This window comes from Oreochromis aureus, linkage group 14 (assembly GCF_013358895.1).
Source record: "Oreochromis aureus strain Israel breed Guangdong linkage group 14, ZZ_aureus, whole genome shotgun sequence".
Lineage (NCBI taxonomy): Eukaryota > Metazoa > Chordata > Actinopteri > Cichliformes > Cichlidae > Oreochromis > Oreochromis aureus.
The window spans coordinates 14,607,070-14,619,289 of record NC_052955.1 but is presented as its reverse complement, the minus strand read 5'-3'; the positions used below and the strand labels follow the sequence as shown (position 1 = coordinate 14,619,289).

General features: G+C 40.0%; 2 protein-coding genes across 2 annotated transcripts; one reads left to right on the top strand and one right to left on the bottom strand.

Moving 5' to 3' along the window:
- Nucleotides 1–833: 833 nt before the first annotated feature.
- LOC120443512 lies at nucleotides 834–2,595 on the top strand. The gene is made up of 6 exons (XM_039622344.1): nucleotides 834–960; nucleotides 1,103–1,195; nucleotides 1,314–1,382; nucleotides 1,846–1,963; nucleotides 2,068–2,391; nucleotides 2,525–2,595. Exons 1-6 carry the CDS (start codon nucleotides 862–864, stop codon nucleotides 2,593–2,595), a joined length of 774 nt encoding a protein of 257 aa, XP_039478278.1. The 5' UTR covers nucleotides 834–861.
- A 1,179-nt stretch (nucleotides 2,596–3,774) lies between these two features.
- zgc:112083 (uncharacterized protein LOC550461 homolog) lies at nucleotides 3,775–10,432 on the bottom strand. Its single transcript, XM_031760107.2, has 10 exons — nucleotides 10,087–10,432; nucleotides 9,417–9,601; nucleotides 8,033–8,259; nucleotides 7,827–7,938; nucleotides 7,595–7,747; nucleotides 7,421–7,495; nucleotides 7,074–7,194; nucleotides 4,997–5,135; nucleotides 4,787–4,911; nucleotides 3,775–4,657 (listed from the first exon to the last, which is right to left on the bottom strand). The coding sequence occupies exons 2-10, from the start codon at nucleotides 9,565–9,567 to the stop codon at nucleotides 4,231–4,233; spliced, it is 1,530 nt and encodes a 509-aa protein (XP_031615967.1). The 5' UTR covers nucleotides 9,568–9,601; nucleotides 10,087–10,432; the 3' UTR covers nucleotides 3,775–4,230.
- Between the last annotated feature and the right edge of the window lie 1,788 nt (nucleotides 10,433–12,220).

Below are 12,220 nucleotides of genomic sequence, written 5' to 3'. Positions count from 1 at the left end.
CCGACTGTACGCAGGTTTTCTTTTTTTATAGTTTTTAAATGTTTGTTGTCCCAGTGACCAAAACTACAGAGCCCACTGTGCATTGCAAGCACAGAGACCAATACAGTTGTCTGCCACTGCGTTAATACTGTGTGCTGGTTAATTACCTGTTGATATGAATGAAATAGGTGAGGACTGTCTTATGATCAGGTTATTTTCTGCTTGTTTCCTATGTGTCCCACATTTACAATAAATCACCAGAGAGGAATTTTCTCTAATTCAACACAGATCACTTTGCTCCCCATTCACTAACAGCATTACTAATCATGTGTCCTTGAAACGGATGGATTCTAAATTAATTAAATGGATTGGCACACAAAATGCCTCAATTGGATTACCATCTGTAATGCAACCTAACAAGATACAGTCATTTGCATGTGATTTGCAAAGCAAATTGCCTAAAAGGTTTATTCAATACTGTACAATATGTTTTAGAAAATATTCTTACTGGCTGGTGCCCTTACATCAAAAACCACAATGAACTGGAGATCGGGGAACTCCGTAGTATCCAAAACTTCCCAGGAAAATCATCCTGTTTGAAAGTTCTCTTCAGTTTCAATATAAGAGACGGTGAAACGCCTTAAATGGGATTTTCTGATACTCTAAATGAAGCCAATTTACCAAAATGTAAACAGATATAGGGCAAGAAAACAAGGCTTATGTTGTGGTTAACTAACTTGCACTTGCTGCCCCATAGACTTTCAAATCTCCTGCTCTACAGCATGCGATCTGCCATCTTAGCTCAGAAACTAAAACTCTCACTTGTTTCTATCTCATCAGTCTATTTCCTGCGACCACAGCCTGCACCGTCAACTTCTCCACATGCATCAGAACATTCCCCAGCATGCCTTCACTCCCGTCCTGCACCAGTCCTCGAGCATCCTGCCAAATCCAGCATTGATGGGACCTCAGGACGGAAATGTGAGATGTGTATAAAATTCAGATTTTATCAATTACTTTAACTATCCTCATGTGAAGCTGCTCAGACTTGGAAGTTATCCCAGGCCCCTCACCCGCTTTTACCTACTCCTCACTGATATCCATCTTTCACATTTTGCTACAGTTTAACACAAACCTGCCCGGACAAACAATGAGGACCTTCTTTGCACCCATCACAGCCTCGCACAGAGCAACAAAAAGATCCTTTAACTCAACAGTGAGTAAAAAACTCAAGAATCTCATCAATACAGTAACTAAAATATATAAAATGTTACTTCAGTTTTCTTTTTAATTGATGAAATTGTTTTCATTAAAATGAATGATTTCTTTTCCAGAGACGAGGGAGATGGGGCGCACTGCACGTGTGTATTGCGTGGAAAATTTACTACCACAAACAACTCAAGGTGAGCGCTAAATGCATTTAATTGCTTTTTTTTTTTGTTGGGATTTGTGGTAGTTTTGAATGTTTCTGCATGTTTTGGGAGTTCATATGTGTGGAATCATTGGTGATCCCATGCAAACTGTAGGCTCCAGTTCCTGCTCTCAGCTGACAGAAGTGCACCCTGGTGTGGTCTTCTGCTGCTGTTGCCCATCTACTTTAATATTGGACTTGCTGTGTATTCAGAGATGCTCTTCATCACATCCTCATACTCTTATTTTGAGTGTAATTCATTTCCTAAAAGATAAACTAACTGAGTTTTATTGTTTTTCAGCTCAGAGTTATGTCACAGTAATACTGTTATTGTGAATTGTATTGCTCACAGTATAGTGAAAAGTTCGCAGAGGGATATTATTAATGGATCTTACTGATCTTGTATTGCACAGCTGATCTGTCTTATAAACAACATGTAATATTTAATTTATCAGAAACTGCAACAAATGCACAGCAGTCAACAGGAGCTGACACCTGAGTGTCCTGCTAGCAGTCCCTCTGCCTCTGTGCAACAAAAGGAAATACACCAGCCGTGTGCACACTCATGTTCAGGTGAGTTTCACACCAGTAATGATTAAGTCGTTTTTGCAGCAAAAACAGAAATGTAGCACTGATCCTTTTCTTGGACTTAGACTCTTCATCTGAATTTTCTTCAGGTGGAAGCAAGAGTGTAACTGCAAGCTGTGACAGTTCTGTCTCCGACCTTCAAACGCCTCCACCAGTGTCTACCCACAGCCGTGCAAACTGGGAGAAACTTGACTGTGAGAAGCAGGACCGGCACTCAACACCTGATGAGAAAGAGAAGCACCAGATCCGCCAATCTAGCCCAACAAAGGATTTAACTCATAAAGAGAAGTTCAGGGAATTAATAGTCACTTCTGACCTTGATGGCAGACACAGCAGATCGCTTGACAGGAAGAGGCAGTTTGAGTGTGAAGCCATCAACAAAGCAAAGAGAATGAGGCACGAAATGTTCAACAGTCCGTTTGGTTCTTCTCAGACTTTGCAGTATTATCCATCTCCATTCATCACAACTTATACACGTCCACCAGCACACAACATGCAAGTGCAACACACTAACATGAGTGATTGCTCTTTCCTGTATCCTAACAGCATTAGATTTAATGCGTCTTATCCAGGCACCAAGTCGCATCCCTGCCAAACTTCTTCATGGGAGACAATGAGGGACACACACAGTTTCCATTTAAGGAAACACACCCTTAAAGACTACTCGCTGAATACCTGCAAGGCAATCAGGAAACCTCTTGTAACAAGAGGTATCACGTCACCTCTTTATTTCCTTCGAGGGAGGGAGACACTTCTGTCGAGAGAAGTGTCAACACCCCTGCAGATGCCAGCGGCCTCATACTGGCTTTCTAGCAATGCAGTATTGGGACCCTGAGTCTCCAGAGTCTGGCTGAAAGGGAGAGCTCACATTCTCAAATTTCATCTCTCACTTCAGTTTTATTTATACAGAGCCAAATAAAAACAGTCACATCAAGGCACTAGGAATCTCTGAGTAATCAGCCACAGTGGGAGAAAGTACCTCTGACAGAACCAGGTTCATCGAGGGCAAGCATGTCCTGGAACTGGGTGAAGTGAAGGAAAAATTGAAGATAATGGAAAAAACAGCAACATTTCAAACTCCAAGAGAGAACACACAAATTAAAGACATAAAATAATGGCTTATAAATGCATGTTGAATGTTTTCAGGGAAGGTCTCCAAGCAGTCTGAGCCATTTGCTTCATAGCTGAGGGGTTGATCCACCTCTGAATGTAAGCTTGACCTAAAAACTAAGTTTAATCTAATCTTAAAAGCAGACTGGGTTTCCCAACTCAAGCTGGGAGCTGGTAACAGAGGACTCACAGAGATCATTAGGACATGATGGGTACTATGAGGTATTTAAAAAATATATATTTACAGCGCTTGTCTTGTGTTCACTGGTCATTTAGGTTTCTGTGGTACTCCACACAGTGAGCAGCACTGATTATTTACACCTTCAGTATAAGCAGATTCAGATTCATGTGCTTACTTTTTTTTTTTTAAGTTGGGCTCAGATTGGCCTCTAAAAAAACTGGAATATGAAAAACTGCAGATTTATGGATTTTATACAGATTCTGTCTGTAAGGCTGTATTTTGCACATAAGCTTTGAGCTAAATGCTAAAAATGAGGATGTTAAAAAGCTTGCAGTGCTGATGTCATGTTCAGGTCAGACACCTGACTGAATGTCAATTTTGACCTAATGATGGAAGTATATGCAAAGTCAAGTGAATCGATCCAGTACGAATAGATGTGGATTAACCCTCATTAGCATCCGTACAACCACAAAGCCACAAAAAGACACAAAAACATGGCACAAACTTTTCTTGTTTCAAAAATGTATTTAACTGTGTAACAATAAAATTAAACAAAGGTCACAACAAAAAATAAAGTCTTCAAAATTCAGTGCCTGGAGAACATTTCATGGAACAAGCTTTCTAGTGCTTTTAACTCCTCCCCCATTCATAAAAACGTTAACAGAAATTTTTACCTGGGGTTCACATTTGTACGGAGCCTTTAAAAGCAAGGTTGTGGTATTTCAGTCTATAAGAGCTGCTATGGTGTGCGAATGATGCATGATCTTCTAAATATCTGAAATGCTGGAGAATGTGAGGAAGGGTTAGGATAAATTAAAAAAAAAAAAAACAACAAAAAATACAGCTGCTCCAATGATGTCTCCACTAACAGCTCCACAACAAAATATGCAAAAACAAACCAAATTAATTGCATATAGCCAACACTGGGTGTGGGTCATCTGACCCAGTGCACAGTGAACATTTAAACCACATCCATGCCGAGGCCCCTCGCAACCTCCGTCAGAGCCTGGACGGCTCCAGAAGCCCCAAAACCATCACAGTCCTCCTGCGTCAGTCCTGCAGACTCGTCCTCAATGTGAGGAATGGTGCTCATCACACAGTAGACAGGAGAGTCGCTGCCTCTGGGGCTGGCCTGACACGACATGTCCTCACCTCCTGAGAACTCTGAGGAGTAGGAGGAGCTGGAGGAGGGTGAGGAGGATCCTGTGGGAGAGCTTTGGCCGCTCTCCGGCGTGACAGCAGCGCTCTCGTCCTGACTGCTGCCACTCGGACTTTTCTGAAGGCTCTGAGGCTTTTTGGCCATGTTCTTCATGATCTCCTTTGTCACTTCAACAGTCTCAAAGCGCACCATGTTTAACTTCAGGAAACCATCGACATCCTTCCTGTACCTGTATGATAAGACAGGAGAGGAATCCATTTGAGTCTTTACTTTTTTTTCTCAGATCTACTTAAATTATATTTGTCATGCCCAGAGGACTGTAAAGCAGAGAGGATGACTATTACCACAGGTGACTCACCTAAAGCGGGAATGTCCAGAGGGCCACTTCAGCTCATGCTTCTTACGAAGGTGAAGTGTAAGAGTGTAACACCAAGAGAACACCTTATCACAGATATGGCATTTATATTTAGCCATCCCCCCAACCTGTTGGTCATTAACAAAAAACCATTAGTATATCTACAGTGATGATCTGACCAGGTAATATGTTGGACAACACTGTGTTACAAACCTCATGGACTCTCTTGAAGTGCTGGCTCATTGTTTGGAACGTATGACAAGTATAATCACAACCCTCCACTGTACAGCTGTACATGGTGCCCTCATTGTGAACCTCTGTGTGCTTCTGCAGATCGCGCTGGTTCTTAAATCTGTGGGGAAATAAAGATGGAAACAGTTAAAAAAAAAAATGGCAACTGTAGGTTTTACCCCTCAGCCTCCCTGTAGATGCACCTCTGGTATAAATGTAAAAATCAGAAGTGATTTTCAGAAAAGTTGACCTCACTCAGATTCCAACTTGTGGGAGATTTGGTGTCAATTTGAAATACTTGGTGACATCTTTTTCGAGTTATCGCATTTGCAAGAAAACTTTAGAAAACTTGACCTCTGACCTTGACCACCAAGTCACTGAGTTTCAAACTCATCTGAGACTTTTTGTAGAATCACTTATGGAATTAATTTAAAAATCCTACGTCGCCTCCTTTTTTGTATTCACAAATTTGGGTGTCCAAGCTGCCTGCCCGGCAGAGTTACGACAATACCCCATCAGCCTTTCAAGGCTGAGGGGTAAAAAACTGATTTCTGTAATAAAGATGTGGCTCTGCAGCATTCTCACTCAGATGTCGCGTGTTTGAGCCTCTTACTTCTTACTTAGAGTTGTTTACATTTTCAATACATAGGAGTTAATAATTGCACTGCTACTTAAAAAGTCTCACATTATGGCCCGTTTCTACCCTCATGTGTTCTATTAATATGTATGTTCAGCTAAAAAAATACTAATTCACTAAGTCACTAATTCTTCCATGCCTTTATACCCCTGCTTTTAGCTCTCCTCCAAACAGGCCGTGTCGGGGAGCTTTAAATGCAAACGAGCTTCTGTGCGACTGAGCTCCGGCCAGGAACAGTCAGAGCACACAGCTCTACTGAGTAAATAAAAGAAATAAAATTACACACTGCAGAGTTTTTCCTGGCTCGAAATGGGCTCTTCTGGGGGATGAATATGCACATAAGCATGACTGGTCAGCATAAAGTTAAGGCAGTAAAGTCTGTGTTACTGAACAGAAGTGCCTCCATCTTCTTGTTCTTTGTGGTTACTTCATGAATAAAAATGTCTATTATGCTTGAGTAAACAACGCCCCAAATCAAACAAAAACTGTTACAAACATCTGTATGTCAATCCTGCTGATTTTCCTTTGGGGGAGGGTCAGCTGGAGGTGATGCTTAGGCTGTTCTGACATCACAGGAGACTGCAAACCAATATATCTCATCCAGAGACATAAATGATTGAAAGACAATAAAACAAGGAAGTGGTTTCTTTTTTCATATTTTGTGGCTCTTTCTTAAAAAAAACCCTTTAAACACAATATTTTAACGAGCCTTTCCTAATAGTTTTGTTATGGTCTTATTAGGAGAATTCCTTAAAGGGTATACAATATTTTTAAGATACAACTAAAGACTGGTTACATTTGAAGCAGATATTAAAGGGAGTATTTTGACTAAAAACATGTAATAAAAAGATCTAAAGAGCAGATATTATCCTGAGCTCATTTCCAGCTCCCATTTTTGTTCTTTGATGCTATACTAGAGTAGCTTTGCATAAATCACAGTTAAAAATAATCCCTGTTTATTATATACCAGGCCCACAGTGCACCCACTTTGTTCTTCCTCAGTCTGAAAGACCTCTTTTAGCGAGTCCTGTATTCACAGACAGAGCTGTGTACCTGAGAGCACCATGTTAAGGATACTGACAAGCTAAGAGCAGAAAACTGTTAGAAATCAAGCATTTAAAGTCACCTCAAGGCTGAGCTTTTGCCTCACAGGGATTACTTACACATACACAAACTGAAGGAAATAATGAGTCAGCTGGAATGAAAACTTCTTTCTGACTTTGGATGTCAAAAATGCTACATGGTTCCTCACAAATACACGATTTAAGACGTTAATGATAAAAACATTTTATGGAAGAAAATTTTACTGAAATAAGTGAAACTTGATAACCCAGCTTTCACTGCCATATTAAAGAAAAAGATGGAGTTAAGAGTGTGTTTGCTGTTAACTGAACACTTGATCAGCTGTTTTTGAGAATCTACCTTTTGTCACAGAAGTCGCACGGGAACGGACGCTCATCACAATGGCGGAACCTGATGTGGATCTTCAGAGCAGCCAAAGTGGTGCAGGTCATGTCACAAAAGGGGCACTTCACCTGATTCACTGAGAGTAAAAAGAAAAAACACCTGACCAACCAAATGACATGGCTCAGTATAAAATAAGAGCTCAATGAACCACACAGTAGGGAGCTTGACAACAGAAACAGAAGAAAATCTGTAGCAATGTGAGATAAACTGCTCGTAAACCACTCTCTCCATTTCTAATATTTCAAGATAAACAGCCATAAAAACAATTTAATCCCAAAAGAAATTTTAGAAATAAAACTCACCATGCTGACGAACATGATCCCTCAAAAGCCTCTCGCTGGAAAAAGCTTTCCCACAGTGGTCACAAACCAGCGTCTCTGTTAGGATAAGTACACATACAAACATCAGCAATAAGGCGGCGCAATTAAAACATCAACATCATAGAAATTTAATGCGAGCTTAAGCGTCCGTCTTACCTACTGGCTCAGCTTGCCTGTGCAGGTGGTCAAACAGCTTTGTGTTGCTGGAGAACATGCTGCCACACGTAGGACAGGCGACAAGTCGCTCCTGAGTATGGCTCCGCATATGTTCCCTCAAACGGTATTTGATCTTGAAAAAGGCGTCGCAGCCTGTGAACGAAACAGGAAATGTCACACGGTGTCCAAGAGGATAGCGTCTCATGAACGTTTAAAAAACTCCCGGTCGTACCCGCCCACTGGCAGAAGAGCGCCTGCTGTTGTTGAGGCAGAGACTGTGGTTCAGCACTTTCTACGTGGTTGTCCACATGTCGATAGAACCACTCAGGATTATTAAATGTACACTTTAAAAAGGAATAAAAGGACAAAAATATAAATCCCATGATAATATATCAGTCGTTTAGTGAAGACTGGATAACTTAAACAAAAAATACCTACATCACATTGCTCCCACTGGCAAACATATCCGTCTGATCCTTCAGGGACCAGATTGTTGCTGTGCATGCCTTGGTTGCAGCTGGGAAGATCTGGACGGGACTTGAGCAGCTGTGACCCAATGAACTTGAGCTTCCCATGATAGTTGTGGAAATAAGCATGGACCTCCAGCTCTGCAGGACTACCCATGGATAGAAATTCACATCCATTCCAGAGACAAGCATATTCATCTAACGAAAAAGAAAGAACGAAAGAAAGAAAGAAAAAAAGAAAGAAAGAAAGAAAGAAAGAAAGGGAATCAGTAATTATTGCAATGTTATTACAGAATGTTCCACAAATTAATTTCGTAAAACTTTAAAGGACCCAGATGTCCAGTAACATGAAAACGAGATTAACTGGTGATCAGCATGAGGTTGAGAAGTATCCCACTGTGTAGTCTGGTGATGAGTAGAGACAAATGTTGGACAACTAGCAGTTGCTGTCACAAAACAAAACTAAAGCTATTTACCGGCAAAATCTGACTGTAGATACAAAAGCAGTTTTCAGCTCACCTGTGACTCATAAATACACCGTGAAGCAGGGGGCTTTATAGCGCACTCTGCAGCACCGTTATTTGTAACATTTGTAGTATGAGCAGGTTATGATTAGATGATGCAGAGATGACTGGTAGGGCTCAGTGATCAAAATGAGCATTTACCAGTAAAATAGTACAAACGTCACAAAAAAATTCAAATAATCACAATTAGTTTAATCTATATTGAGATGATGGTTATTTAACAGGAGTTTGCAAAATAGTTTAATAATACTTACTAAATGTTATGAAAAGAATAAACTTAACTTATTAACTTGCCCCTTTCCTGATTTTTATTATTTGCATATTTGTTTCAGAACATGAGACTAATTTTAATATTAGCTAGAGATAATCTAATATCCAGAAAGGTAGAATTACTGAATCACCAAAATTACTTAAGAGCGCATCAGCGACTCATCCAAGAGGTCACAAAAGAACCCAGAACAAAAACATGTGCCACAGCCTGGCCGATGGAGGGACAAAAGTATAAAACAGAGGATGAGCTGAAAGGCAAAACAAGAGAAATAATGCAAAACAGAAAGCAGCACAATGATATTTTTTATCTCTGTAATGTTGTTCATATAAATCACTGGAAGCCAAAATTTTAAATGACAATAACATCCAATCACTTGCACTGATCTACACACAACAACAATGAGAGTTCAGTAACAGAAACACCTCCTTGTAAAATCCAACAGGCATATTTAAACTGGACAACACTTGGACCAAACACTGACCATTAAACCCCATGCTAATAAACTTAATGTGCTGCCCAACAAAAGCTGACCCCTCGCCCACCCCTGCAAAATCGCTTACCCAGCTCCTCCAGGGCATCGTTGTCCCCCAGGTAGTCCTTCAAATGCAGACACATGTGGTCGCTGAGCTCCTCCATGGAGCGGCCCGTGAAACTGCACGAACCCCACTCACAGACCACCTCGAAGTTCCCGAGTCTCTTTGTTGTCATCATGACGGAGAGTCCTGTGAGCTCAGCTCGTCACACCCTAACCAGTCACACAGAAAGTAGGCACATATGTTTAACCCAGGGAGAAGAGTAAACGTTGAACTACGACATCTAAATTAAAAACGCCGTTTTGCTAGTTAGCATGTGCTAACGAGGACTTATGGAAACTGAAACATGTTTGTAAATGTTTGAAGAGTCATTAGCTGAAATTAGCGCCAAAGTCCTTACTATCTGACTGAATGAATAACTAAAACCACACCAAAACATATATTTTTTAAAACTACATAACAGTTAATGAGGCCGTTCCCAGCTAACAACAGTTTACTTCATCCTTAAGAAGTTGTGTTTGTGTAGATGTTTATCTGGCTAACAGCTTAGCTCCCGCGAAACCTGTCACAGGTCTGTGCTCTTTATCCGACTTTTCCTGAATGAATAGAGTTTGTACATTTTAACCCGGAATTGTATAAATTCATACTGTTGTTTCTAACTCTAGTGATACACAAGATTTTCATAAATGTTTCTTACAGCAGTTAATATCACTTGGTGCCGCAGATCTGAGCTCCTCCTTGTTCTTCCCTCCTCTTAGCTTGTTTGGCTTTGTTTATTTCCTGTCGCCTCTTCTTCGTTTATTATTAAAACTGTGCCGGGAAAGCTGAGCATATCGCCACCTACTGCACTGGAAACCAGAGCAAACTAAAGCCTGAAGTAAATAGCATTTTGTTTTTATACACTTCTTCTTCTTTTTATCCCCCTCTTCTGCTTCTTCTTTTTCTTCTTCTTCTTCTTCTTCCAGCTTCTCTCTTTAGACGGTCCCACAATGGATTATCTACATCTATCCTTCTATCACAAATCACCCCTGAAGCTCATCTCCACCCACTCCACCCTGTCTGCACTCTCTTCTTCTCTGGATGGCTGATTCCAGGTATTTAAACTTATCCAGCTCGAATTTTATGGCGTTATTTTTGTGCCACGCCATAGAATTTCAATTTGAAATAAATACATAAACTCAAAGAAAGGTGAAAGAAAAGAAAAACTGATTCTTAATTTCTTAAAACAAATCCTCACATTTATGAGAAAGATGTATTTTGTAGTGGAGGAGCAAGTCAACCGTTCCCTTTGTATCCTAAAATTAACTTTAAAAAGGTCCAATTCAAGACCTCCTTAAATGCTGTGATGATATCATGATTTTGGGCTACAATTAATATTTCTTCATTGTATCAGACTAAAAATATAAATATAATTTAATTTGGTTATTTACTGCAGGGATAATACGCACACTACACACACACAAATATACAATTTTTTATTTTAATTTGTTCTTATCTTGTATTTACATTTTAATAACCATAAAACATAAAATAACAAGATCCTCTGAATGAATATGGAGTAGTATGGTTTAGTTATGGAGTTTCATTTAAGTAAAAATACTAATAAAATACTTCAGTACCTGCCCTGAGTTCACTTAAAGTACTACTTAGGAAAGCATCAAAAAAGAGGACATAAAATAGTCACAAACATAAAATCTTTTATATCATAAGATTATTCATATGCGGTTTAAATCCAGCCAGTTTAGTTTAGTTTAGATGTTGTAATCGACTTTTTAGAAAAAATATATATACATTTCTATATTAATTGATCAGCTCAGTCATGATTTTATAGTAAAAGAAACTCAACCCTGTGTTTAAGTGTAGCACTTAAGTACCGGACACATTCCACCACTTGTAACCTCGGAAAGCCTTCTGTCTGCTTTGTTCCTTTTTTGGCAGTGCAGTTAAACCACAGCTCTTATGCCTGTTTTTATCTTTAAACGCCAGACCAAACTCCTCCCAGGAAGTGACAAGAACTCCTTCTCCCCCCTGTCAGCATTTCCTCATGACACAGAGTGTGAACAAAGAAACAGACCTGTACAATAAAGACTGCTGTGACCGTGCTATTTCATGTACAGTGGACGGATTAAATGATAGCAGTAATTTTCACTGTTAAATAGTCCTCTCTTGTATAAATTCAGAAATGTTTCCTGTCAGTCTGAAAATCATCCATGCATGCAGCTTTATTCTTTATTTTATTCACTTTATTTATTTGGAATGATTTCGATCTTTGAGCAAAATACCTGCATTTTTTTTCTAGTGTGGTTGATAATTATGACCCAGGCTTAATTATTCCCCTTCTGTCGTGCTGTACTTTACTGTATTCTAACACTGGGAAGGTTTCACATGTTGTTAATAGACAGAAAAGAGATGATTTACACCTGAAGGAACTGGTTATCCCTACCAGCCTGAGAAAGCCCTGCCAACAGAAACAGGAAGCTACTGTAAGCAGAAGGAAACCTGAGCTCAGCCTGCAGCCACCTTTCAATCAAGGTTCACAAGGTTCACTGTCAGATTGTGCCATAGATCCCCTCCACTAGAGGTCATGATTTGCTGACCGTCAGTCCCTTGTCTGTCAAAGAAATACAGTATTTCACGAGAGCGCATGTCTCCTAATGTGAAGTCAGTGCTACACTAATAAAGTTGCTCAGTGTTGCACAAAATGCAGGTACTCATAACAGCAGCCTTATACTGTGGTGCGAATTCAAGGTGATTCAGGCCTCTGTGTTCTCAACAATGAGCTGCTATAAAATGAATAAAGTGGGAAATCATCTGCAGTCTCTTCTGTGCTG